Here is a 24,731-nt window from a genome sequence, read left to right as displayed (position 1 = left end):
CCTGAAATATAGTAGGGTAGAAAATGTAGAACTATGTCCCTATCACTCAGGGTTCACAATACTGGTTGTGATGATCAAAACTGTGAATCAAAAAGACGTTACTATATATTATGTATCTGCTTGTTGCTATTATTTATCTGTTTTGGGGAAGTACATGGGCTGGGAATGGAAACTGAGTCTCCCACATGGCAGGTGAGAATTCTATCATTGAACTATTCTTGCACCCCTATTTTTTAAATTAGAAGATACAAGAGTCACTTCAGATAACTTCCATTTAATATTTATTTCATTTTAAATCCAGATGTCACATTTTTCTACATTAAAATATTATCATGCTTTTACTTCCCCCCACCCCCCCCAGAGAAAAAAAGTGAAGAACTTTACACAACTTGAAAGATGGAATGCACAGAGTACAGAAGTTGCTATTGCACCCAAGTAACAAATAACAAAAAGAGACCAAACAGCAGACATGGCGGGACTGCACACAGATAGCTTCAGGGCTAATAGCAGGAAGGAGCAGGATTTAAAACTGTAAAGCTTTAAAATGCTATCACTTGTGCCACAAGATTACCCTGAAAAGGCAGAAATAGGTGAGATAAGCAAGAACAAACGGGGGATTTCCAAAGGCTGCTCTCTGTTAAAGTCCAAAATATCCATAAACACATGCATAGTCACTTTTCTCCTCCCTACCTTGCCTTCAGCATCTGGTAAATACTCTAGATATGTAAACCACTGTTAGCATGACATAACGTGGAAAAGATGTAGATTTTTCTTTCTTCTTTTTATTGCACCCAATTCTTTTCAAACAAGAAAATTATTTTAATTATGTGGTTCTTCTGCATGGAAATCCAGTTAAGATTACCAAGACCAGGCATCTTACTATTACCAGAAAAATGCCAGTTGTGCAAAAGTTGCATGATTCTGTGTTAATCAGAGGGACAACTGTAAGACACAAGAGTCCCAACTCATACATAGTAAAAATAAGGGGAAAACTTCTTTTGTCAACCTACTCATTAAGTAGGAAAGTGCAAGTGGACAGTAAAAACCATCTGCTTAGAGCAGCAGCACAAACCTAGAGGCAAGTGCTCAGAAGTACCTCTTGGTGCTTCCTAAAGGAGGATTCTTACAGATATGAACTTGCCCCTAATTTGGAGACCAAAGCATTATAACTTCAGATAGTGATGCTCTTGAGGGGACAGAGATAAGACCTGGGAGACCAAATAATGAAGACATTATTAGGTGACTAACTAAACCACTATGTACAAATACACACTTCAATAAGAAAACTTCACCTCCATCCCTGCAGCTATTTTAAACAAAGCACTGAAGATCCAGGCTTTCAGATAGGAGATATTTTGAAGTCTGTTATCACTTTAAAACATTGGAACACTGGCACAATATGTTACCTATTCTTTGTTTTTAATTACAGGATAACACGGTAAACTCCAACACAGAGGTGGGACTGGGGGAATGCAAAAGGAATAAAGAAAATAGAACCAGTATTTCACAAGAGTGTCGAGAATAGAGCCAGTGATGAAGTAGCAGCTAATGCTTTGCAGAATCTCGAGGGTAGAACTCGCTCAGGGTGCTCTGAGGGATTCTCTTCAGCATTTCTTTGGGGAAGATTCGGAGTAGTTGCCAGCCAATGTCCAAAGTCTCATAGACAGTGCGGTTTTCATAAGGACCTTAAAAAATTTTTTTAACTTTAATTAATAAATACAAATATTAAGTGTTATTTAGTGTCGATTCTGTTAGATGTGAGTACAAAATTTTAAAAGGAGAGAAAAAGAAGTTATATCTTCCAAGACTGGATGCAAGTAAATGTGGAAATAAGGGGTATAGTCAATATGTACCACAGGAAAAGGAAAGGCACACAGGCTAGGGAATCTAGAGAGAAGGGGTCCTTGAGCTGGCTCTGACAAAGGGGTATAATTTAAATATCTTAGGCAATAGAAATTATATGTAAGAAAAGTCTTGGGGCCTAGACCCAAGGTTTTGTCCAGAGAATAGTGAAAAAAACAGCCTCCCTGGACAGGTTTACACAGAGGAGAAAAGACCGAATTTGAGAGCGACTACTACAAATGTTTAGATAGCTTAAATGTCTTAAAAACCTGAATGCATGCATAGATCAGTAGTTTTCACAGTCATTTCTTAAATAAAAGAATCATCCTCATCCCCCAAATAAACCCTGTGTACATTAGAGAGCCAACTGAATTGCTGCTAATGTTCTATTATTTTGACCTCAGTGGTGGTTACAACAACTGTGTTTACTTTGGACTAGGACATCCAGCAGTAGCTTATGATTTGTGTACTTTTCTATCTATATGATCCTTTTTTTTTTATACTCTTAAAAAAGCAGCTCAGAACTCCAAGCACCCTGATTCCTGGGCTGAGGAAGGAAAAGATTGCGTGGCACAGTATAGAACAAGTAAAATAGCTTGAAAACCCACATACAGTATATAATGAAAAGGACATTGTAGACTTTTTAGTAGAGGGATAATCAATAAAATTAATAATAAATTTAATCTGGCAATGGTATATAGGGGGTCAGGAAGACTGGTGAAAAAGCTGGCACTAATGGCCAGGGACAATGAGACAAAGGTTTGGACTAGGGCTTGAAGACTCCAACTGTGGTCTCACGGAGTGGTCAGAGGCCAGCAGCTCTGGATTCACTTGGGAGCTGGGAGTAACTGGTCATATCCTAATAACTGAATCAGAATCTGCATTTTAGCAAGATTCCCAGTTGACTCAAAAGCATTTTAAAGTTTAAGAAGCATTGGGCTAAGATACTGCAATGGGAATTATAGCAGAATAAGATAAGATATTTCAAAAGAGGATAACACAAATTACCAAACAATTGGGGAATAAATGAAGGAGGTTAAGAATAATGCCCTAAGGCAGACAGAAATTTAAATGGGAATGACTAGGCAGAAGAGCAGTTGGAAAAAAAAAAACTCTGCTTCTGACCCTGCTAAGTCTGAGGCGGATGGTTGCAAGAACAATAAATGCATCCCCCAAGGCAGCTGGACATGTGTGACTAGAGCTTTAGAAAGAGGATAAGGACCATACCTAGAAATTGAGTCAATAGAAGAAACAAAAAGTCAATGCTTGAAAAAAAAAAAATCACATAAACCACACATTACTGAGCCTCTTGGACCAGGAAAATGAGAACTTGGAAAAGGAAATAAAAAGAGAAGATGAATCAGAAAAGTACCAAACTCGAAAAGCCAGAAGATCATTTCAGAGAGGTTATGATAAAGGAAAACTAGCCATGAGGAAGTAAATGCAGGTAGCACAGAAGGCTGGCAAAGAGGGTTGAGAAGTGCAGACTATCTTTCAAAAACTTTGTAAATATAGGGGAAAAAAAGGTGGTAGTTAAGTAACTGGATACCAAGTTATGATCCTCCCCAAATGTTCAGAAGCTGGAGAGAAAAGAATCAGCAGGTTAAAGTGCAAGGATGTAGCACAGAAGGATGCTGGAAAAAACACTTCCTTAATCCAGAAGGAAGACTGTATACAAACCAATATAAATTCTCTCAGACTGGGAAAGAAGACTTCAAAACTACATAAGGCTATTTATTATGTTTGAAAAAAAATAGTCACCTTACCCTGAGCAATAAAGTTCTTCTCAAACTTCTGCAGAAATTCCAAGTAAAGAAGATCATCTGAGGTAAGGGCTTCTTCACCAACTACAGCTTTCATGGCTTGTACGTCCTTACCAATAGCATAGCACGCGTACTAAAGAGGTTAAAGGTTATACGAACACAGAGGAAAGATTTGATAAAGGTTAACAGCAGACTGGGATACGTAAGTGTATTTCTGTCGCTATTTTCACAAGACCACAGAAGAAATTTCACAATGTTATTAACAAAAATAATCCACACAAAGTTTATTTACAAGTATAAGAAGGAAGCCTTCAAGGATGTAATGCACAGACATTACTAACACTTCAAAAAATATGTCAATAAACTTACATTTTATAGAGCATTTGAGAATCAGAACCCATACTCAAACCATGAAGAAATCCATCATGAAGCTCCAGTCAAGAAAAATACTTGTGATACAATAGGTTAACCATTTCTAGTCTATGGCCAAAAGTACTTTTTGTTTGTGGTTGGTGTACAATCTAACATGACTACATAAACACAGGATTTCACAGAATATATAAATGTGTTTCCTTTAAGGCTCTGGTGACTGCTTGGTATGTTAAGCAAGCAAAATGTTAGAGTATCCTTTCAGGAATACTCTGTAATTATTATTATCTATATATTTATATACAGTTTTTTTGAACTGGGGAAAAGAAAAGAGATGAAGGAGGAAGACAAGAGGTGTAAGACAGTAGAACAGCCTGAGAAAAGTATTCATTCCTTTCAAACCATACCTAGGAGGATATACATACCAGCTGGTTAGATACATCGGCATGATCCTTTCTGGTCATGCCTTCTCCAATAGCGGACTTCATTAGTCGAGATAACGAGGGCAACACATTAATAGGTGGGTAAATCTTGAGTAGAAGGGGAGGGAAAAAAATACTATATTTAATCACGAAATTCAATCTTTAGTGGTAGTAAAGAAGTATTCTGAATTCACTATCACCCCTTATATTAAACAAAATGGCTGTAATTGTTTCCTAGATGAGTTCTGTTATTTTTATCTGGGAAGAAAAAGTTGAATGAAAAACTCTACGACATAATCATTTTTTTCTGAGAATTAAATCCAAGAAGTGAAATCTCCAAAACAGTACAAGACCATAAAGAAAGTCTATTAAATTTCAACACCTGCTTTGTAGCACACCATGGTATCAAATATAAATGTTCTTCTGAAGTCTGACTTACAAAACCTTACACAAAATTAAAAGGTTAGTTGATTTGGTTGTCCCAAATTGACCAAATCAATAGGTTGAGCCCTACTGAACAATCTTGGGGCTTGTTCATATGAAACTTATCCCCACAAAGGATAGGCTAAACCTACTTAAAATTAGGCCTAAGAGTCACTCCCAGAGAACCTCTTTTGTTGCTCAGATGTGGCCTATCTCTCTCTCAGCCAACATGGCAAGCAAATTCATCGCCCTCCCCCTCTCTATGTGGGACATGACTCCCAGAGGTGTAAACCTCCCTGGCAATGTGGGACAGAAATCCTAGAATGAGCTGGGAATCAGCATCAAAGGATTGAGAAAAACTTCTCAACCGAAAGGGGGAAGAGAGAAATGAGACAAAATAAAGTAGCAGTGGCTAGAGATTTCAAACAGAGTCGAGAGGTTATCCTGGAGGTTATTCTTATGTATTTTATAGATATCCCCTTTTAAGTTTAAGGTGTATTAGAGAGGCTAGAAGGAAGTGTCTGAAACTGTAGAGCTGTGTTCCAGTAGCCATGTTTCTTAACGATGAATTTATAAGGATATGGCTTTTGCAATGTGACTAAGTGATTGTGAAAATCTTGTGTCTGATGCTCCTTTTATCTATGATATTGACAGATATGGAATAAAAATAAATAAATAATAAGGGGAACAAATGAATAGGGAATAATGAAAGGGAGTGGTAAGGGGTATAGAAAAAAAGGGGGAACAAAAGTTAAAATCTATTGAGTAGATGGAAATACTAGTGGTCAATGAGAGGGAGGGGTAAGGGGTATGGTATATGTGAGGTTTTTTTTTCTTTTTATTTCTTTTTCTGGAGTGATGTAAATGTTCTAAAAAATTATCATGGTGATGAATATACTACATGATGATATTGTGAGCCATTGACCATACACCGTACATGGAATGTTTTTATGTTAAGAATGTTCATGTTTGTATGTTGCTTCGGTTTGATAATACAAAATAAATTAAATTAAAAAAACATGAAAAAAATTAAAAGGTTAACGATAATGTCACTTAGAGGAAATGTGTGTGTGTGTGTGTGTGTGTGTGTGTGTGTGTGTGTGTGTGTATATACATACACACTTCTTTATTAATAGTAAGATTAGCAGATCATAGCATTATGGAATAGAATACCCAAAAACCTTCTTTGACACAACTAGGACTCCACTTTAGGGCACAATAGAGAAAAATAAAAACTGAATTTTTAATTCTTACTCATACCAGAATTTCAGTATACAGAAATGGCAATTTTATAATCATATTACAAGCAATTCAAGATAACTCTTTCTAAACAAAATAATTTCTAAAAGCAAAGCCAAATCACTAAGAATAACATAAGAGGAGATTCATAAGCTTCAAAGAATTGTTCAAATGTCAAATACCTGTCTATTATGCAGCTGTCTGTCCACGTAGATTTGGCCCTCTGTAATATATCCAGTCAAGTCAGGGATGGGGTGAGTAATATCTACCAGAGGAAGATATTTTATGTTAATCATAACAGTGCTATATGAAACATTTTCTGTTAAGGATAGAAATATATCTATGCTGTCCAATATGGTAGCCACTAGCCACACACTACTGGGCACTAGAAAGGTGGCTAACAGAAATGAAAAACTGTAGTTGGAATTTTATTGAATTCTAATTAATTTAAATTTAAATAGCTACATATGGCTACCATATTAGACAGTTTAATTTGTTTGGTTGCAGTACCCTGTTAGACATATATATTGGCACTGTGAGGTAAATTAGTTGCATTCATAAAAGTATTCTCATAGTTATATGATCTTCCCCCCAATACATATAAAATTCCATTTTTAAACACAGACTTTCCTTGCAGAAATTTACCAACTTGAGAGAACATTCTTGGTTAACATAATATATCAGATGATACATACGGTATTTCAACATGGAAAATACAGGATGCTACTCAGTCAGCACCAAAAAGGTTACACAAAGCAACATATTGTTATGTAAATTAAATCATGTAAGAAAGCAGCTACTACTTGGAAGAAATCATTTTCATGTCAGGAGGCAGTATATGCAAAGTTTAGTATGACTTACGCATTCGGACTGCCCTCATTCAAAATCCATCACTTCCTAAACTTGACAAATTACCGCTCTGTACCTCAGATTAAAACACCTACCTTAAACTGAGGATCAAATGAGTAAATATTTATAAAGCACCTGGAACAGTGCTAAATTATAGTCAGTTATTCGTTTCTGAATATATCTTGTAAAAGTATTCTTACAAAACTGAAGTAAGGATACAATGATGATAATCTAAGAGGAATGTTGACTGTTCACCCCAGGAGCCACCCTGAGCACACACTCAAGTATTGCATGTGTTTTCACACACACCTAATAAAAGAAAGTAGTTTTTAACCAGTCCTTGGTAGTCTGTTCTCTAAAGTCTTGTGGCATTTACTATCTGTACTTGTTATATGGAACTTTACATGGGCTACCTTAAAACCATTGGTGCACACACATAAAAAATATCCCCAGTAGGATGAGTAATTTACATTAAGTAGAAACTATAAATCCTTGCTTTTTATTCTTTATATTTAGATCAGTGTCCTGCAAACAGCAGGCACTCAATACTAGTTAATAAATGAAAATAAAAAATTCGAATTACAAAAAAACGGTTTTATTCCAAAAGAGATAATGATTATGGGTACCTTTCGGATCTACAGATTCAATGCAATACTAACAAAAATCTCAACAGCCTACTCTGAAGAGTTAGTAAAGCTGGTTATCAAATTTATATGGAAGGGAAAGAGGCCCCAAATAGCTAAAGATACTTAAAAGAGAAGAGCAAAGTGGGAGGACTATCACTTCCTGACTTGAAAACTCACCAAAAAGCCACAGTGGTCAAAACAACATGGTACTTACTGGCACAAAGACAGAAGGACTGGCCAGTGGAATAGAATCGAGGGTGCAGAGACTGACCACCAAATCTATGGACATTTGATCTTTGATAAGGTCCCCAAATTCACCGAACTGGGACAGAATGGTATTTTCAATAAATGTGGATAGGAGAACTTGATTTCAATAGCCAAAAGAATGAAAGAGGACCCCTACCTCACACCCTATACAAAAATTAATTCAAAATAGATTAAAAGCCTAAATGTGAGAGCCAGAACCATAAAACTTCTGGAAGAAAATGTAGGGAAACATCTTCAAGATCTAATAACAGGAGGTAGCTTCTTAAAGCACAAACTGGGAAAGAAAAAATAGACAAATGGGAACCCCTTAAGATCAAGGGCTTCTGTGCCTCAAAGGACATTGTTAAAAAGGTGAAGAAGGAGCCAACTCAATAGGAGAAAATATTTGGAAACCACATATCGGACATAAAGACTTTATATTCTGTGTACATAAAGAAATTATACAGCTCAGCAACAAAAGAGTAAACAACCCAATTATAAAATGGGCAGAGAAAATGAATAGGCACTTTTCTAAAGAGCAAATACACATGACTATAAAGCACACAAGTGCTGCTCATCTTCACTGGCTATAAGGAAGATGCAAATTAAGATGACAATGAGCTATAACCTTACATGTATAAGAACGGCTGTTATTAAACAAACAGGAAAGTATAAATGTGGAATTGGAGAATCTGGAACACTTATTCACTGCTGGTGGTAATGTAAAATAGTGCAGCTGCTGGGAAGTTAGTTTGGTGATTCCTCAGAAAACTAAATATTGAGTTGCCTTATGACCTGGCAATACCAATCCTTGCTATATACCCAGAAGAGTTGAGGGCAGTGACAAGAACAGACATTTAAACACCAATGTTCACAGTGGCACTATTCACAACTGCCAAGAGATGGAAACAATCCAGATGCCCATCAATAGACGAGTGGATAAAAAGAATGTGGTATAAACATATGATGGAATATTATGCAGCAGTCAGACAAAACGATGTCCTGAAACACATGACAGTGTGGATGAATCATGAGGACCTACTACTGAGTGAAAAAAGTCAGACACAAAAGGACCGACACTACATGATTCTGTTATTATGACTCTGGCAAAGCCTCCAGTGTTTTGGAGCAGCTAGAAGGAAAAATCTGAGATGAGGGAATGGAAGTCCATGACAAACTCTGGGACCTGTTCTGTAGCTGCATGTTGAACTATACTTTGAAAATTATTAATTTTTTCTTTCTTTTCTTTGTAGATACATGTTATATTTTAAAACCAAACCAAACAAATATGGTAAAAAAAAAAAATTAGACAAAATAAATTCCTGAAATTAAAAATTTGAAAATGTTTAGTAACATAGCTCACTACTACAGCAAACTTTTTACTTAGTATTCTGAGAACCCACACAATTTTGATAGTTAATCAAATGGTATCTGTATCTATAGATTTTCTCCTTCCTTATTTTAACTTTAAATCAGTTTATGAAACATATTGTACAAACAGGTTTTACAATGATTACTTAGATATTTTATTTATATATGCCTATGATAAGCTAAGATACCCATTTTAGGTGGTTAAGATTTTCATATGCTAATTGTAAAAATATTTCTATTTTCATATTTTCCTGAAATCAGGAAAATGTTTAGTAACATAGGTCATTATTATAGCAATGCAGATATTTGTAATAACATTCTACTTGATATTTTGAGAACATTCATAGTTTTGAGAGCTGATCAAATGATATTTAAGTTTGTGTTTAATATTTAGAATTTAAGAACTTTGCTATCAGAATTTATAGATTTTTTTCCTTGTTGCCTTAATTTTAAATTGGTTTATGAAACTTACTGTGCAAACACAGGTTTTACAATTATTATATGGATACTTTATTTAAATATACCTATTGTTAAGCTAACTATGATATCCATTTTTGGTGGTTCTAACTGTACTGTTTTTTTAAATAAAAATATTTTAAAAAATAATTATGGGTAATTTCCAAATGAAAACATTTTAGTTAGACACAAATAACTAGTTAAGGTAAACTCTTGGGGGATAATCTCAAAAGAATTTCAACTCAAAAGATTCTCTGGTCTTCTCTCTTACAATCAAAGGCCTTATGAGGATTAGGACCGCCGTAATCCAAAGACATAAAAACTTACCATCATTAGGCATGGTGAGAATGGGGATTTGAGTAATAGAACCATTTCTACCTTCCACTCGACCAGCACGTTCATATATTGTGGCTAAATCTGTATACATGTACCCTGGAAAACCTCGTCGACCAGGAACTTCTTCCCTGGCTGCTGAAACCTGACAATAAGTAAAGGAGATGAATGTCACAAATTGGAAGATGAAAAGCCAATCTTGGCTAGAATATGTTTGTTTGAACATGCCAAATTACAACAGTAGAAATATCACCCTGTTTCTTTTAAACATTGTCTCTAAGAGATGATTTAGTGAAATTTTCTAGCAACACAAATTCAAATGATTCGGCACTGGAAGTGTTTTTGCTAAAATCATATTGCTATGATATAATGCATCAAATAGCTTACTAGAAGAATATCTGCTAACAATTTTATAAATCAAGGGCAGTTTTAAAACTAAAAGAACATTCTTAATTCATAAGTTATATTTCAGGCTGTGGCTCTAGCTACATTTATATAAGTTAACCCTCAAAAGTCAAAAGGGAAGGAACTGTAGCCAAGAATCACGTTACACCTTACATTCATTATTTAATTTTATCCTCACAAGAATCCTATAAGGAAGGTGATGTTGTGACTCCCAATTTACAACTGGAATCAAGTCAGAGAAGCAATTTCCCAAGACTGCAAAGCCAGCTGTGAATACTGCTGTATAAAGTAAGAATAGTAATAGTCTTTTTCTTAGAGACATGCATACTAGAATAAAGGCATACATGTTCATCAATAAACACATAAATAACTCTAAAGCATTATTAAGGTTCTTTTAAGTGTCACTTTGATACCTCCAAAAGAAAGTACTACAGCTATGCTTCTCAAAATTTGGTCTCCAGACCAACTATTATTATCAGTTCGTGAAAAGATAATGCAGAAATTGAAATAAACATTTAGAAACTTTAATGGCAATGTGACAGAATAATTTTACATCTGTTGAATTAAATAATACAAAAATCTGGGCTTGTATATTGTATAACTTAAAAAAATTCACTTTTCTAGTAATTCATTTTATTGTACCTTACAAATGTATTAGTCTGCAGTGGATAGGGGAAAAAAACAGTCCTTGCTAGTTTATAAAAAGAACTGCAACAGAGTGAGACATGGTGATGGATTTGGGAGAATTTTAAGAAACTATTTATTTATAAAGCATATCTCTTCATAGATTTTCTTCCCTTTTTACATATTTAAAAGAAAACTTACTCAAAATTTCAGTAACTTGTAACAGAGTATACCAAAACTTTTCTAAGAGAATATACCAAAACTTTTGAATGATAATTATTATGTTCTTAATATTATTCCTATATAAACACTGGGTTTTCTGACACAAAAAAAAATCTGAAAAGGGTGATGCCAAAGTATGGCTTTCATTTATTTAAATACAAGTATTATTAAAAATGGAATTCTGAAAGGAGTTAAAAACTGAATCTGGACAGAAAGAATTTCCTGGCAAAAAAGCTGAATAAACAACTAGCATCATTTACTCCCTTTTACAATCAGTTCTTAACCTGAAAAGACAGTAAACAGTATGCTAAGTAGACCAATAATTTATATCTCATCCTCTAATCCTTTTACCAAGTTGACATGCAAATGAGATCGTATTTTTCTTTCTGATTAAGGTACTCTGCTAATAAATGTGCAACAGGTTTTAAAAAATATGATCTGAGGAAAACGACAACTTGCAAAGGGACAAGAGAATCCTGAAAATAGACCCATTTTGTTTAATTGAGAAAAAAAATTAAATTAACATAACATTCAGACACTAGGCAGGGAAAAACATGAAAAAAGTTACCTCTCGAAGTGCTTCTGCATAAGAACTCATGTCTGTTAGGATAACCAATACATGCTTCTCACACTGGTATGCCAGAAATTCAGCCGTAGTTAGAGCCAGCCGAGGAGTGATAATTCGCTCAATGCTGAAATGAACATTAAGTCCCATGTCACTCAAATGAAATGGTCAGCAACAAAACAAAATTATTTTGGAACTACTGTACAGTCTCCTTTTTAAAGTTTAAATAAACTGAGGTGGGTAAAGCAATTATACTTTAAAAATTATTAGGTAAGGCAGAGTTGCTTTGTGTATTTACAAAGTAAGAATTACTCCTCAGCACTATAAAGTTTAAGTTGATTATTTTTTAAGTGCCCTGTAATTTCTTTAGACTATACAGTTTCTCAAAACTCAGAGAGTGAAAGAGAGGAAAAAAATGAGAAATGAATCAGGCCATATTTCTCAGGTTAGAAGAAAAGATCATTTATTGAATATCAACTGTGTGCCAGACAATTTATATGCATAAAGTCTCACTTAATATGCCTGACAACACTGTAAGACAGGTATTATTTGTCACATTTTATCACTGAGGAAACTAAGCTTCAGAGCTTAAGTAACTTGTCCAAAGGCACATAACCAGCAAGAAGCAGGGGTTGGAATTTAAGTATAGGGTTATCTTATTCCTAGACCTATGTTTTCATTATAATACTTTACCTCCCGAGCTTTAGAAAATAAGGTAACATTTTTGACCCTGACCCTAAAAAATCTAGTTACTTACGTTGGATCGTTAGCCAAGTTCAAAAAGAGGCAGACATTGTCCATTGAGCCATTTTCTTCAAAGTCAGATTTGAAGAATCGGGCAGTTTCCATGTTTACCTAAACAGCAATAACTTCATCAGTGTCAGGAGAGGGAAATTCTCAACATTTATTTCTGATCGAGGCCAAGTCATGGATCTGAACTGTTTTATTTTTAAAGTTTCAAGTCTCCAAAAGATTTTTGCAAAACCCAGCAGAGTGAACACCCTGCTCCGAGCAGGATATTATTCTTTAGTTTCATAGTCAAATACCAATTTTTTTTTCATGGGTAGTCACCAGGAATCGAACCTGGGTCTCTGGCATGGCAGGCAAGAATTCTGCGTGCTCAGCCACCGTGGCCCCCTCCACAGTCAAATACCCATTTTAATCTTTAGTTTGCCAAAACATCAAGTTGGCAACTTCTCTATCTAAACAAATTCAACTATGTTGTAGATTACATGATGTTCTAATAACATAAGCAATAAGCGCAATATGTTATACTAAAATGGAAAAAAATTGTACTTACACCCATAGCAGCAAATACAATTGCAAAATTTTCCTCACTGTAGTCCACAACATCTTTGGATTTCTTTACCAAACCAGCCTGGCGACAGATTTGGGCTGCAATCTGATGAGGATGATAAAAGAACTGAGTTTAAGTCTAGAAAAATAACACTTCTACATTTTTATCTGAAACTTATTGAAATTGTATGAAACTAGGATGTTTTAGAGGCCTTAATCAACAACAATATTTTGTGCTTTTTGAAAAGAAAAACAGGTAAGCAAGATAACAGATATGGATAAAGATTCAATGTAATTCGATTATGCAGACAATAACATTAGGTATTTATTTTGAAAACTGTTTGCTTCCTCAATAAAAATGAAGCATCTAGAAATTCTTCCCTGATACATTTCACACCAAACCTAGGTGTGAGCTCTCACCTCATTGTGTGGTAAGCCGGCAGCAGAGAAGATAGGAATTTTCTGCCCTCTAGCAATACTGTTCATGCCATCGATGGCTGAAATGCCAGTCTGAATCATCTCTTCTGGGTAGATCCGACACTGAGGATTGATTGGCTGGCCTAATGTATTTGCAAAAGGGAAAAGTTTAATATTTCTGCACATTATTTATAAATGGAAGTAGAAATCAAATAAAATTAAAAGAAATTAAAAAAATAGAACCAGAAATCAGAACTGCATGAAACATTTCTATCTAATCTTAAAAAATCCTTTATTTTTAATATCTGAAACTGTTGACATTTTTTTCCTTTAGCCTTCTGCAGTGTTACAAAATGCATGGTTGGAGAGCTCAAGTTCCTAAAGTTAAATAAAAGTAAAGCAAATAAGAGAGGGATCTTAATTTCAAAGTAATGATTTTACTATTTACATTTCAGGGATTCCATAGTGATATTTTACAATATTTTAAGATTTCTATGTAAGTTTTGAGACCTCTAGGAAAAATAAATTTATTAAATATGGAAATAGAGAAGTTACTGGTAAAATATTGGTGCTTGATTGAAAATGACATTGCAAAAATCACTCTCTCTGGACAAAGATACAAAATAGATAGAGATTATTTCCCAATACAGAAATTCATTTACTACCCGTACCCATGATGTCAAGAAAATCTTCAGCCAGTACTACAGGGCCTCTGTCAATGGGTTTTCCTGATCCATTGAACACCCGACCTATAAAACAAGAACAAGACGCAGTGTGGGCCCTGACTTTCAAACATTATTTTTGTAGACTTTATGAAAGTATGTTTAAAAGGTAAAAGACCTCTGCTCAGAATGAATATAATATCCACTTACCAAGCATATCCTCAGACACTGGTGTTCGGAGAATATCCCCAGTAAACTCACAAGACGTTTTCTTGGCATCTATACCTGAAGTCCCTTCAAATACCTATCAAGAAAGAGGAGTAATCAGAAGGGTAAAAGAAATTTAGATCACATGTACTTAAAATTTATTTATTTGTTAATCAGCCCCTATATAGTAAATATGTAATATAATGAGCAAAGAAATGTACATAATGATGAAACAAACTGTCTACCACTGAACCTTTACTATACCTGTGAGCCATACTGGCATGCAAGAATATTTTCTACATTTTTAAAGGGTTGTTTAAAAAAAGAAAAAGTAAAAAAAAAGAATACGCAACAGATACCTTATACAGCCCACAAAGTCTACAATATTTACTATCTGGCCCTTTAAAGAGAGTTGGCCACCCCTGCTTTAGACTATTTTTTTCAGGGGGCATGTTACCTGAGAAAACTACTTACAATATTTAGATTAAAAACTAGGAATTTTATGAGACAATTCAGAGTAACAGACCCCTCCGCTATCATCATTTTGTTTTTTTCTACACTCAGGGAATTCTGCTTTTCTCTCCCCTATGTGACTGTTTTCTTCACTCTATCTGTTGGAAAAAAAGTTATTTGTTAGCAGAGCTATTAGACCAGAATGAATATGTGACTGACATTTGGCAAGAAAACATTCAAAATATTTTCCCCCACAGCCAGTAATCAATGATCAATAGAAAAAACAAACAGTTCCCTAAGTTTTACAATTAAGAAAAAGTTCAATTGAACAAGTTTTTAAAGTGATGCTCACCTGAACCACTGCTTTGGATCCACTAACTTCTAGAACTTGCCCACTTCTTTTTGTGCCATCTGGTAATGTCAAGTGAACAATCTCAGCATATCTGGGAAACTGTATAGAAGAAATAAAGGATCCATAACCAACATTTTTTAAGCTCCCCAAAGTACTCTTTATATTATTATCTTTATCATAGCATGTGTGCGCACAACTTCCCTCTAGACCCTAATAAACACAGGTATCTACCAAAAGAGTTCATACTATCCTCATGTAATTTAAATTATTAAAACTACTCATCACTAACACATACACTAGCAAACACAGCAGAAAATAAGGGCCTTAAATCCAGGAAATTACAGCAGTTAAATTCATTTCCTTCTCCCTATGAATGTTGTAAAGTGCTGATAGTATAGAAAGGTCCAAAAAACCTACAAATATCCATGCTCCCGTCATGCAAATTGATGTTTGCTTTGACTATGTGTGTATAATCATGTGTGGTTTTTTTTTTAACTGTGCAAGGAACAGGGGGTAAAATGTTACTGAATAAAAAAATAATTAGTATTATAATAAAAATAATGACAAAGTATTCCTTAACTACTCCTGCTCAACCCGATTCTCCTAATCAGTATGTATTCCTCTAATCCATTTTTAATTATTTTAAAATACATGCTTCCAACAACAGATCATACAGTATTTTATTTACATAAATGGTAGTACCATATTAAATATATCATTCTGCATCTTGGTTTTTTTTTCACTTTACCTTATGTTTTGGATGTCATTTTTTAAAAATCAACGCACTCTATTGAAAGATGCATCGCTATACATGTGACATGAAAACTACTGCCAATTAAGCTATGATGTCTCACTGACTGTTAAGACATCTGATTTCAGAGATGTTAAAACGTGAGTAAATAGGCAACTGAGACTTGATGTTAAAATAGAACAGGTCTATTTTAAAATAAAATCAAATGACTAAACCACATTTTTTTTCAGTTGTTCTACCAATGGAGTTCCAGGCTATTCCAAATTTATACTATTATAAAAGTACTGCAAATGAACATTCCTGCATGTGGTTCCTCATGCGTGTCAGAATTTCCCTAAGCTATTTACTTACCTAGTGGTGGGCCTAAGAATATGCCCATTTTCTGCCAAATTACTCTGCAGAGCAACTATATTAATTTATAACAATCTCCCTATCAGTAAACAGTCATACTCACAAAATATCATTCTGGTTTTCTTCCTAATAACCCTGTGAGATATGAACAATAAACATTACTTGTTAATTATTTTGCAAAGGAGGAATTCAAGGCCAAAAAAGTATAATCCACATTAGATCCAGTTCTAGAATCTGGTCTTCTGACATTAAGTCTAAAACTCCTTTTGTCTGTATAGTACTGACACTTACATAAAGAAATGGCTTTAAAAAATATAACATGAAGTTTAAAGTGTACTAAACAGGATTTAGTGCTGTTTTTAACTTCATAAATGGTCAAACCATAACAGCTAGAGGAATTACCTTAACATGATCTAAAATCACTAATGGTCCATTGACTCCTGATACTGTCTTGTATGCTGGAAAAAAACACAGAAGGGTCAACTTTAGTCAAATAATACAATATCCTAAATTATTTCTCTGGTAATATCAAAAAACCTCTTCTAGTGATCTATAACTATTATAATATTGAATACTCAAATAGTTACAAAACTTTTTAAATGAGTATAAAATATACTTGTACCACTTTCTATAAACTCATCCTCATACAAACAAAAACATTTTCAATCCTATTATGGGCCACTGGTCTAGGAACTCAGGATACCAGTACAAATAAGGAACAGATAGACAGAAAGACTTGCCTTCAAAGAGTTCATAATCTTAAGGGAAAGAGGGAGTGGTGACAATATGATGAGATGAGGGCTTGAACAGAGGTGTACAAAGGATTTGTGGAAGTACAGGTAAAACAAAGAAGTAGTGCCCACCCTCAAAGAGAAAAAGGAAAAGCTTTACAGGGTAGGTGGCACTTAGGAGTCAGAAATTTCTAAGGCAGAGGAGGAAGGGAATCTCTAAACTTATAGCAAAAGTGATAAAACACAGAAAGAAAACTTGAGAAAAATGTGGCCTATAAGATAAAAAGTCATGATAAAATGGCCATGTGGGGACTTTGGCAAAAGAACTTTATGAAGGAGAGAGTGGAACAATGGAATAAAAGGCTACTGATCATATAAGATAAGTATCCTTAAAAAAAAAAAAAAAGTCAGGACGGGCCACGGTGGCTTAGCAGGCAGAGTTCTTGCCTGGATGCCGGAGACCTGGGCTCAGTTCCTAATGCCTGCCCATGCCAAAAAAAAAGTTATACGATACTGTCAGTTCATAGACTGATGATTTTCTACCGCAAATTATGCCCTAGAAAGAACTGTTAGTCTTTTTGTTACTAGAAACCTAACTCCGTAAGGGACTACATGGAAATTGTCACACAACAAGAAGGTAACCACCCTTCACCCTATTGCACCCACGTGTCAAGGGTAGCCGTAATTAGGTACAAAAAAAGAACACTCAGGAGAGAGTAACTGACAGAAAACTTCAGTATTGACTAAATTTCATTATCAGAACAGCTGAAATAAATATGAGATAAATTTTTAAAAGAAACTTACCACAAGGCCTAAAATAATCTATATGAATAGCTGTCAACCAATTGGGAATACTTCATTTAGTTGATTTTTTTATGAGGTCTTATAATGAGCTTAGACTGAGCTTCCTGACACAAATGTAGACCCTACGAATGAAGATACAACTAATAACCAGTCTGTTCACTCAAGGGGCTGTGGAATTAAAAAATACAATTCCTTCAGTCTAAGGCCAGGAAGCAAGTGCCCTTGTACAAATGCTGGGAGCAGAGCAGGCAAGCATTATTAGGAGCCCCCTGCCTTTCATACCAAAAGGAACATTAAATTCAGACATCAACTATGTGCGTGAATACATCTGCAAATGTTTCAACAGAGACATTACCCAAACTGACTTTTTTTAACCTTAGATACAAGGCAAGTCACAAGCCTAAAAAAATTAAGCTACTGTGATAGATGGTAATGTAAAAATACTAATATCACTGCCCTAAAATTACTAGAAATATCACATTTGTTACATTCTCTGCCACTTTTATGAAAACATTCACGATTGTTTTAAAATAACGTAATACTCTTTTTTAAAAAACATAACATTAACCTTTTAAAATTTTTTCTTAGTTGTTATCACTTTAAAAGATTCCTAACATTTCATTTTTCAAGTGACTTTTTAAAAATGAAGAAATGGGAAAATAAGCTACATTAGAAACATGTTTTCTTAGAACCCAGTTTTAAAATACAGAATCATAGGCCTTTTCAAAACACTTAATGAAACAGTTGGGAAAGGTGGAGGAGCTGAACAGGTGGTTAGAAGGGATCTAGTTGACATTTATAGGCACTATTTTTAATAAAATGTAACATCAATAAAATCCTCCAGGTTCTTAAAATTCTCCTTATTTTTCCAACAAGATCTGCTTGTCCTTTGAACTTCTATCCTCTGCAACAATGATGCTTCAAACTCTTATGTTCAAAATCCAACCTCAAACTTCCAGTTGACCCAGATGGTGACAGACACTCAGGATGCCACACCCCCGACAGAATCTTTGAACAACTAGCAAAAACTGACAAAGTCAACTCCAGAAAACAGTTAACGGGTTGCAGTAACTGGGTAAGGACTGAATCAAGAAAATACAGCTTTAAATGTAGGAGAAACTGTGATGCCCTTGCTGTTCTCACCTATCTTGCTCCTGCCAAAAGAGCAGGGTAAAAACTGCTCTACTCAGTCCACTCACTAGGTGGCAGGTAAGGTACTAAGAAAAGCTTTGCTTCGTTAATGGGGAAAAGTTGTATCATTTGGCCTGGTCCTGCTTAATGAAGCTTAAAAGCAAGACATGAAGGTTCAACCTGTTTCCATATACCATAACTGCATCTTGAAATACAGATCAAAAGGATGTATAGAAAAAGAAAAAAGCAGCAGCCAATAATGAAAAATCCATGATGTCTAACAATCAATAAAAAATTACCAGTCATATAAATAAGCAGGCAAATATAAGTCAGAAGGAGAAAAGTCAAACAATATAATTGACCCCAAAATAGCAGATGATATAATAGAGACATAAAAAGTTATCATTCTATATATTCAATGATCTAGAAGGAAAATTGACAATGTTCATTAGAGATACGAAAGGCAAATGCACAGAACATGAAAGATGCATATATAAAAGATCTAAATCAAATTTCTGGAGATGAGAACTGCAGTGTCTGATACAAAAATATGGATGGATATAAAAACACATTGGGCACTGCAGGAGAAAAGATTTATGAACTTGATGTAGTAACAGAAACTAATTAAAATGAAAATCCAGAGAAAAAAAGACTAAAAGAAAGTCAACAGGGTATTAGTGGGACAATTTTAAGCAGTCTAAAACCCATGTAATTGGAGTCCCTGAAGAAGACTGGGATGGGGGGAGGAGGGAAATGCAGAAAAATATTTGAAGAAATAATAGTAAAAAAAAAAATCCAAATTCAATGAAAACGATAAACCCATATGTCTAGGAAACACAATGTACAAGAAACATGAAAAAAAATTAGAGCAAAGTACATAATAATCAAACAGGTTAAAACCAATGATAAACAGTCTTAAAAATGGACAAAGGTAAAAGACGCATTACAAAAGAACAAAGATAAGGATCACAGCAGTACAGCAGACTTCTTTCGGAAGAAGTGATGATCACTGCTTTTGATTAGCTACTTCAGAATGCCAGTAACCCTCTCTGAGGCAGCCATTGTTCCAATCCCTCTTGGGCAAAGATAGTAAAGGAATCTTAAAGACAATAAATTCCTCAAAACTACAGAAAACAGTTAAAGGGTTGCATTAGCTGAGCAAATGCTGAATCAGAAAAAATTCCTGGAACTTCTGTTGTCCCATTCCCCACCCCTTCCGCATCCCAGATGGAACCACCTTGTACTTCCATTGTGAGTCTGTGGCCCTGTTTCAGAAACAGCAGAGTGGCCTCTGTGTGCATACTGAGATGAGAAATAGAAGATTTGTACATACCAAAACTTATGAGATGCAGCAAAGGCAGTGCTGAGAGGGAAATTTATAGCTCTAAAGGTTTACATTAAAAAAGAAGAAAGAGGAGAAAGATTATGGGCTGCTAAGCCACCAGCTCTCCTACCATAGGCCTAGTAATAAACTCTATCTCTCTTTGAAACCCTGGTCTATCAGGAATTGGTTATTAAGTGCATCAGGCAAAAGAACCCACAGCCTTTGTCCAGTAATAATATGGTGAGCTGGGACAAATGCCTGAATCTCTAGAGCCCCAGCAGCACAGTTAAGTCAGGTAACTGAGCCTTTTGTGGCCGCTGGACTGAATTTAGTCTAAAGGCTTGGCAAAAAAGGTTTCCATGTTCTGCTGGAACACTGAAAACTTCAGGCACCTTGAAAAGCTTCAATGAGAGAAATTGTTTCCAGTTTCACGTCTGGACATCTGTCTGGGTGAGTGGGTCATCAGGGTAAAAGCGGATTGGGGAGTAAACAAGTAATCTGAGTTTCCTTGACCTAGGCCTTGGTCATGTACGCCTTCGAATGATCCCCTTTGCTCTGACCTCTACACTTTCTGATTTTGGATACTACACTGCACAGGATTTGAAGTCCTGGACTAATCCAACAATTAAATAGTGTTTAATGAAATTAAGTAGGTCTGATTAAATGTTAGCCAGTTTCTTACCTAGGTATTGGTTAATTGTTTAATTGGTGTGATATGTTTTATGTCTGTTTAATTGTTAACTGATGGGTCCAGTGTGTGTTCCCTCCAGGGTTTGAGGCCCTGGCCTAAATCTGTCTATTGACTATACTCCTAAAAAATGAGTAATCCAGACTTCCAGCTGGGGCACAGGAAGGTGCAGTCCGTCCGTGAGGAGCCAGTGGCTCAGGCAACGCGGGGCCAGAAGGATAGGACCACCTGCTGGCCACAACCAGATTGTTCTCCACCCCATGACAAGAGCCACCCTCTCGTCTGCCATCCCCGCGCTCAGCCTGCCACACTCTGTACCCCCACTGCCGAGCCCCACCTCCAAAAAAGCTAAAAGAATTATTATTGAGACTCATAGCCCATAACCCCTTCAACAGCTCCCCATCCTGAATGAAGAAAGGAACACATAGGCCCCAGTCCGCAATGCCCAGGAAGGAAGGGAGAAGGACCCCCACCCCATGTCCAGGACCATCCTGGAGAGAGAAGACACCCTGAGGCCAGCCGACCACCCCACCACTGAGGAGACCCAAAGCCGTCTAGAGCCTAAGGTTGCTACACCTGACATCTCCTGCTACTGCCCTTGACCTGTGCACATGCCCTGCACTATTCTCTGCCTAGAAGAGGGCCATGCAGCTGGAAATCAAAGTGGCCCTGAACTCTACCATCTCCTACTTATACAACAAGCTGCCCCGGTGCCAGGCAGACCTGTTTGGGGAGGAGGTACAGTGGCTCTTGAAAAAGAAAGATGGTACCTGACAAGCCACTGAAGGACTCTGGCTTTCACCGCATCCACATTGGGGAGAGAGTGAATTCTGTGGTGGAGCTGACTGCCAAGTGGAGCAGCATGGCAGTAGATGTGTGGACCAGTGTTCCTGAGGAGCTGAGCATCTGGAGTGGACCCCTTTGAGGTGTCTTATCAGTTTGGTGAGAAGGGGGCTGTGAAAGTGCTGTATATAGATGACAGTGAGGGCTGTGGCGCCCGAGTTGGACAAGGAGATCATGGGCAGCTTCAACTCACACCCAGGTGTTCGTACCTATTGACAGCCAGGACAGCTCCCTGTCCAACTCCCCATCGCCATCCTTTAGCCAGACACCCAGCCCCACCTTCATCGCCCACCCTGCCCAGCCCATTACCTTTACTAATAGTTCCTTTGCTGCCACTAAGTTTGGCTCCACCAAGATGAAGAAGGGTGGAGGGGCTGTAAGTGGCAGGGGTGTGGCCAGCAGTGGGGGAAGTGGCCCACAGCCACCCCCACAGCAGCCTCACCTGGCCTGCTCTCCCAACAACAATCTGCTGAAGCACAAGAGCCTCTCCCTGTCTATGCATTTGCTGAACTTCATCATGGACAATCCGGCCGCTCAATCCCAGCTCTCACCCAATGCCAAGGAATTTGTGTACAATGGTGGTGGCTCACCAGTCTCTTCTCTGATGGGGCTGATGGCCAGGGCAGTAGCACCCCAGCCTCCTTTGGGGGTAATGGAGCAGGCACCTGCAACAGCAGCAGCTTTGACATGGTCCAGGTACTCGGAGACGGTGCCAACAGCCTCTTTCTGGAGAAGACATCCTTCGTGGAAGGCCTCAGCTACAACTTGAAGACCATGCATATCGAGCCAGCTGTTCTAGCCCATTGTGCCGGCCAACTGACCACAACCCGCCCACGGGGCCAAGAGCACCCAAGACTATGGAAAAGAGAAAAAAAAGAAAGGCCAAAAAAGAAAAGAAAAGAAAAATATACAAAAAAGGTTTTCTATCTTCTTACTTTCACGTCTAGAAAAAAGATCCAGCTCAGGCATGGAGTGGGAGGGGGCTCCTGAAACACATACTTGTGTTTAAATGAACCCCCTACTGCTTTCCTGCCTGCCCCTGAATTACTTGGTTGATTTGGGTTTTATACATATATACTTTTTTTTTTACATGTAGTTTTCTACATAATATCTTTATTTAGTGGCTTACTGTGCTAAGACTGATCCAGCTGTGAATTGCTGCTCCCTGCTTCCTTCCTCCCTTTTCCCCTACCTCCTCCTCCACAGGCTGGTTTAGGATTGGTTATGTCCAAGCGTTTTGAGGAAGGAAGAACTGAAGCTGAGGCCTGATCCTTCTTGGAAGAGAGAGAGGCTAGCCCTGAGTCACTGCTTCTGTCACCACCTACCCTCTCACTCGAAGCCAACCAACCTCAGCAAGCCTTCTCCAGTCCTACTCCTCCGGCCTGGGTCACCCTTCTTCCAGAACTGATGACCATGACTGCAGGGAGGTTAGTGCTTCCTCTAGGTGAATTCTTTTCATCTCTGTGCTGTGGCCCCACTTCACCAACTCCACCTGGCCCAGACTGTCACTTATGGTATGGAAAGAGCCAGACTCAGCTGTGGGTACATGTGGTCTGTCTTGTGCAGCCCCTTCTCCCCTGGGCTGTGGGTAGAAGGGTGGGAGTCTGTGTGAGAGTGTGTGTGTGTGGGGGGGGTTGCTGTCCTGTTTTAGAGGATTACAAGCCATGAAAAACAACCCTTCTGGGAGTGATGGTGGGTTACATCAAGTATTTATGCGTGAGGTTGAGGAACAGGCTGGGGGTGGGTTGTGAGTCCTTTGGTAGGGCAGTATGTACAGACAGAGGGGTGAGACTGTGGCTGAGCCTAAAATACTCCCAGGGGAAAGGGCTGCAGAAAGAACTAGTTTCTAGACTATGGAGACATTAGCACTTTTGTTTTTGACCAAAAAAATAAAGGTTAGTTCTAATCAGCTGAGGAAATACCCAAGCTTCTGATGCCAAAGAGAAGTCCTGGGCCTCTCACCCTCCTTAATCTGACCTTAGCCCAAAATGAGGAGCTGCTCACTGGAGCACCTTGGGGGCTGAGGCAGGCAGGGTAGGGAGGACGGATGGTAGTCTTTGGTCAGTGCCTGTATTAGGGAATCCTGAGTCTGGAACTGAGACATTTGGTCTTTCAGTTGTAGATGTTCCATTTTAGTCCATGTATGCCCCCGCCTTTTTGAAAACTTGGTACCTCTCGCCATCACCTCTCACTGCCCTGACCCAACCCCACTGGGCCTTAATGGTGTGAGGAGGTCTCCTGGTCAGGCCAGGTTGGACTGACCCTGATGATAAATGCTTGGATGATGGAGATTATAAGAAGGGTTCTCACTCCCTCTGACAGGAGAGAGGTTTCTCTCTAACCCTAGTGGCTTCTGTGCCATGATGCTTTGGCAAGTGGGGCACCGGGCATCAGGCCCCCTCACCAGAAAGTACCAAAGCCCTTGGCACCCAACCCCCTCTTCCCTCCCCAGTGACTCCAGGTGGGCAGCTGCTGTGACAATGGGTCTGTCCCAGACACTGCCAGTCTTCTCTCCCTGCAAAGGGTACCAGCTCTACCTCCCCTAGCCAGGGCACTGTTCTGGCTTCTCAGCCCAGCACCATCTGTCCCCCTCGACTTCTCAGGAGCCAGCCCTGCCTGGGCCATGCTTTTCTTCATCTTCATCTCCACAGTGACAGGCCCAGGCAGATTGCTGCTCTCCAAAGGTTAGCGGCTGCCTCATCTCCCTTCCAGACCCCTCCTCCCACATTCACACATACTCACACCCAGGTCTGTTTGTTTCTCACGGATAGGGAGAGGGAGACCAACCCCTTAGAGTCTTTTGAAATACGAAGAAAAATGTGTTCAGGAACCTGACTCCGTACAGAGGTCTTGGGCCCAGGTCAGTCAGTCTTGTCTCAAACCTATGCATCTTGCTTCAATTTTTTTTTTTAAGAAAACCAAAATCTGCAGTAATTTACCTGGTTCTGTAGGATTTTTTTTTTTTT

At 37.6% G+C, this 24,731-nt stretch overlaps 1 protein-coding gene and 1 pseudogene across 1 annotated transcript in view; one reads left to right on the top strand and one right to left on the bottom strand.

Annotated features, from left to right (window-relative positions):
• Positions 1 to 247: 247 nt before the first annotated feature.
• ATP6V1B2 (ATPase H+ transporting V1 subunit B2) overlaps positions 248 to 24,731 on the bottom strand; it is a 33,292-nt gene continuing 8,808 nt past the window's right edge. Inside the window, exons 2-14 of the mRNA XM_077152688.1 lie at positions 16,647 to 16,702; positions 15,143 to 15,241; positions 14,341 to 14,434; positions 14,140 to 14,217; positions 13,472 to 13,611; positions 13,056 to 13,157; positions 12,513 to 12,610; positions 11,759 to 11,882; positions 9,934 to 10,084; positions 6,241 to 6,323; positions 4,400 to 4,504; positions 3,609 to 3,738; positions 248 to 1,685 (exon numbers count right to left, since the gene is read on the bottom strand). Coding sequence (XP_077008803.1) covers positions 1,546 to 1,685; positions 3,609 to 3,738; positions 4,400 to 4,504; positions 6,241 to 6,323; positions 9,934 to 10,084; positions 11,759 to 11,882; positions 12,513 to 12,610; positions 13,056 to 13,157; positions 13,472 to 13,611; positions 14,140 to 14,217; positions 14,341 to 14,434; positions 15,143 to 15,241; positions 16,647 to 16,702 — 1,400 coding nt within the window. The 3' untranslated portion in view covers positions 248 to 1,545. The remainder of the gene's footprint in view (positions 1,686 to 3,608; positions 3,739 to 4,399; positions 4,505 to 6,240; positions 6,324 to 9,933; positions 10,085 to 11,758; positions 11,883 to 12,512; positions 12,611 to 13,055; positions 13,158 to 13,471; positions 13,612 to 14,139; positions 14,218 to 14,340; positions 14,435 to 15,142; positions 15,242 to 16,646; positions 16,703 to 24,731) is intronic.
• LOC143676697 (protein Tob2-like) lies at positions 21,568 to 24,454 on the top strand (annotated as a pseudogene).

This window comes from Tamandua tetradactyla, chromosome 3 (genome assembly GCF_023851605.1).
Source record: "Tamandua tetradactyla isolate mTamTet1 chromosome 3, mTamTet1.pri, whole genome shotgun sequence".
Taxonomy (NCBI): Eukaryota; Metazoa; Chordata; class Mammalia; order Pilosa; family Myrmecophagidae; genus Tamandua; species Tamandua tetradactyla.
Note: the sequence above shows the minus strand (reverse complement) of the source record. Positions and strands in the feature narration are given on the sequence as shown.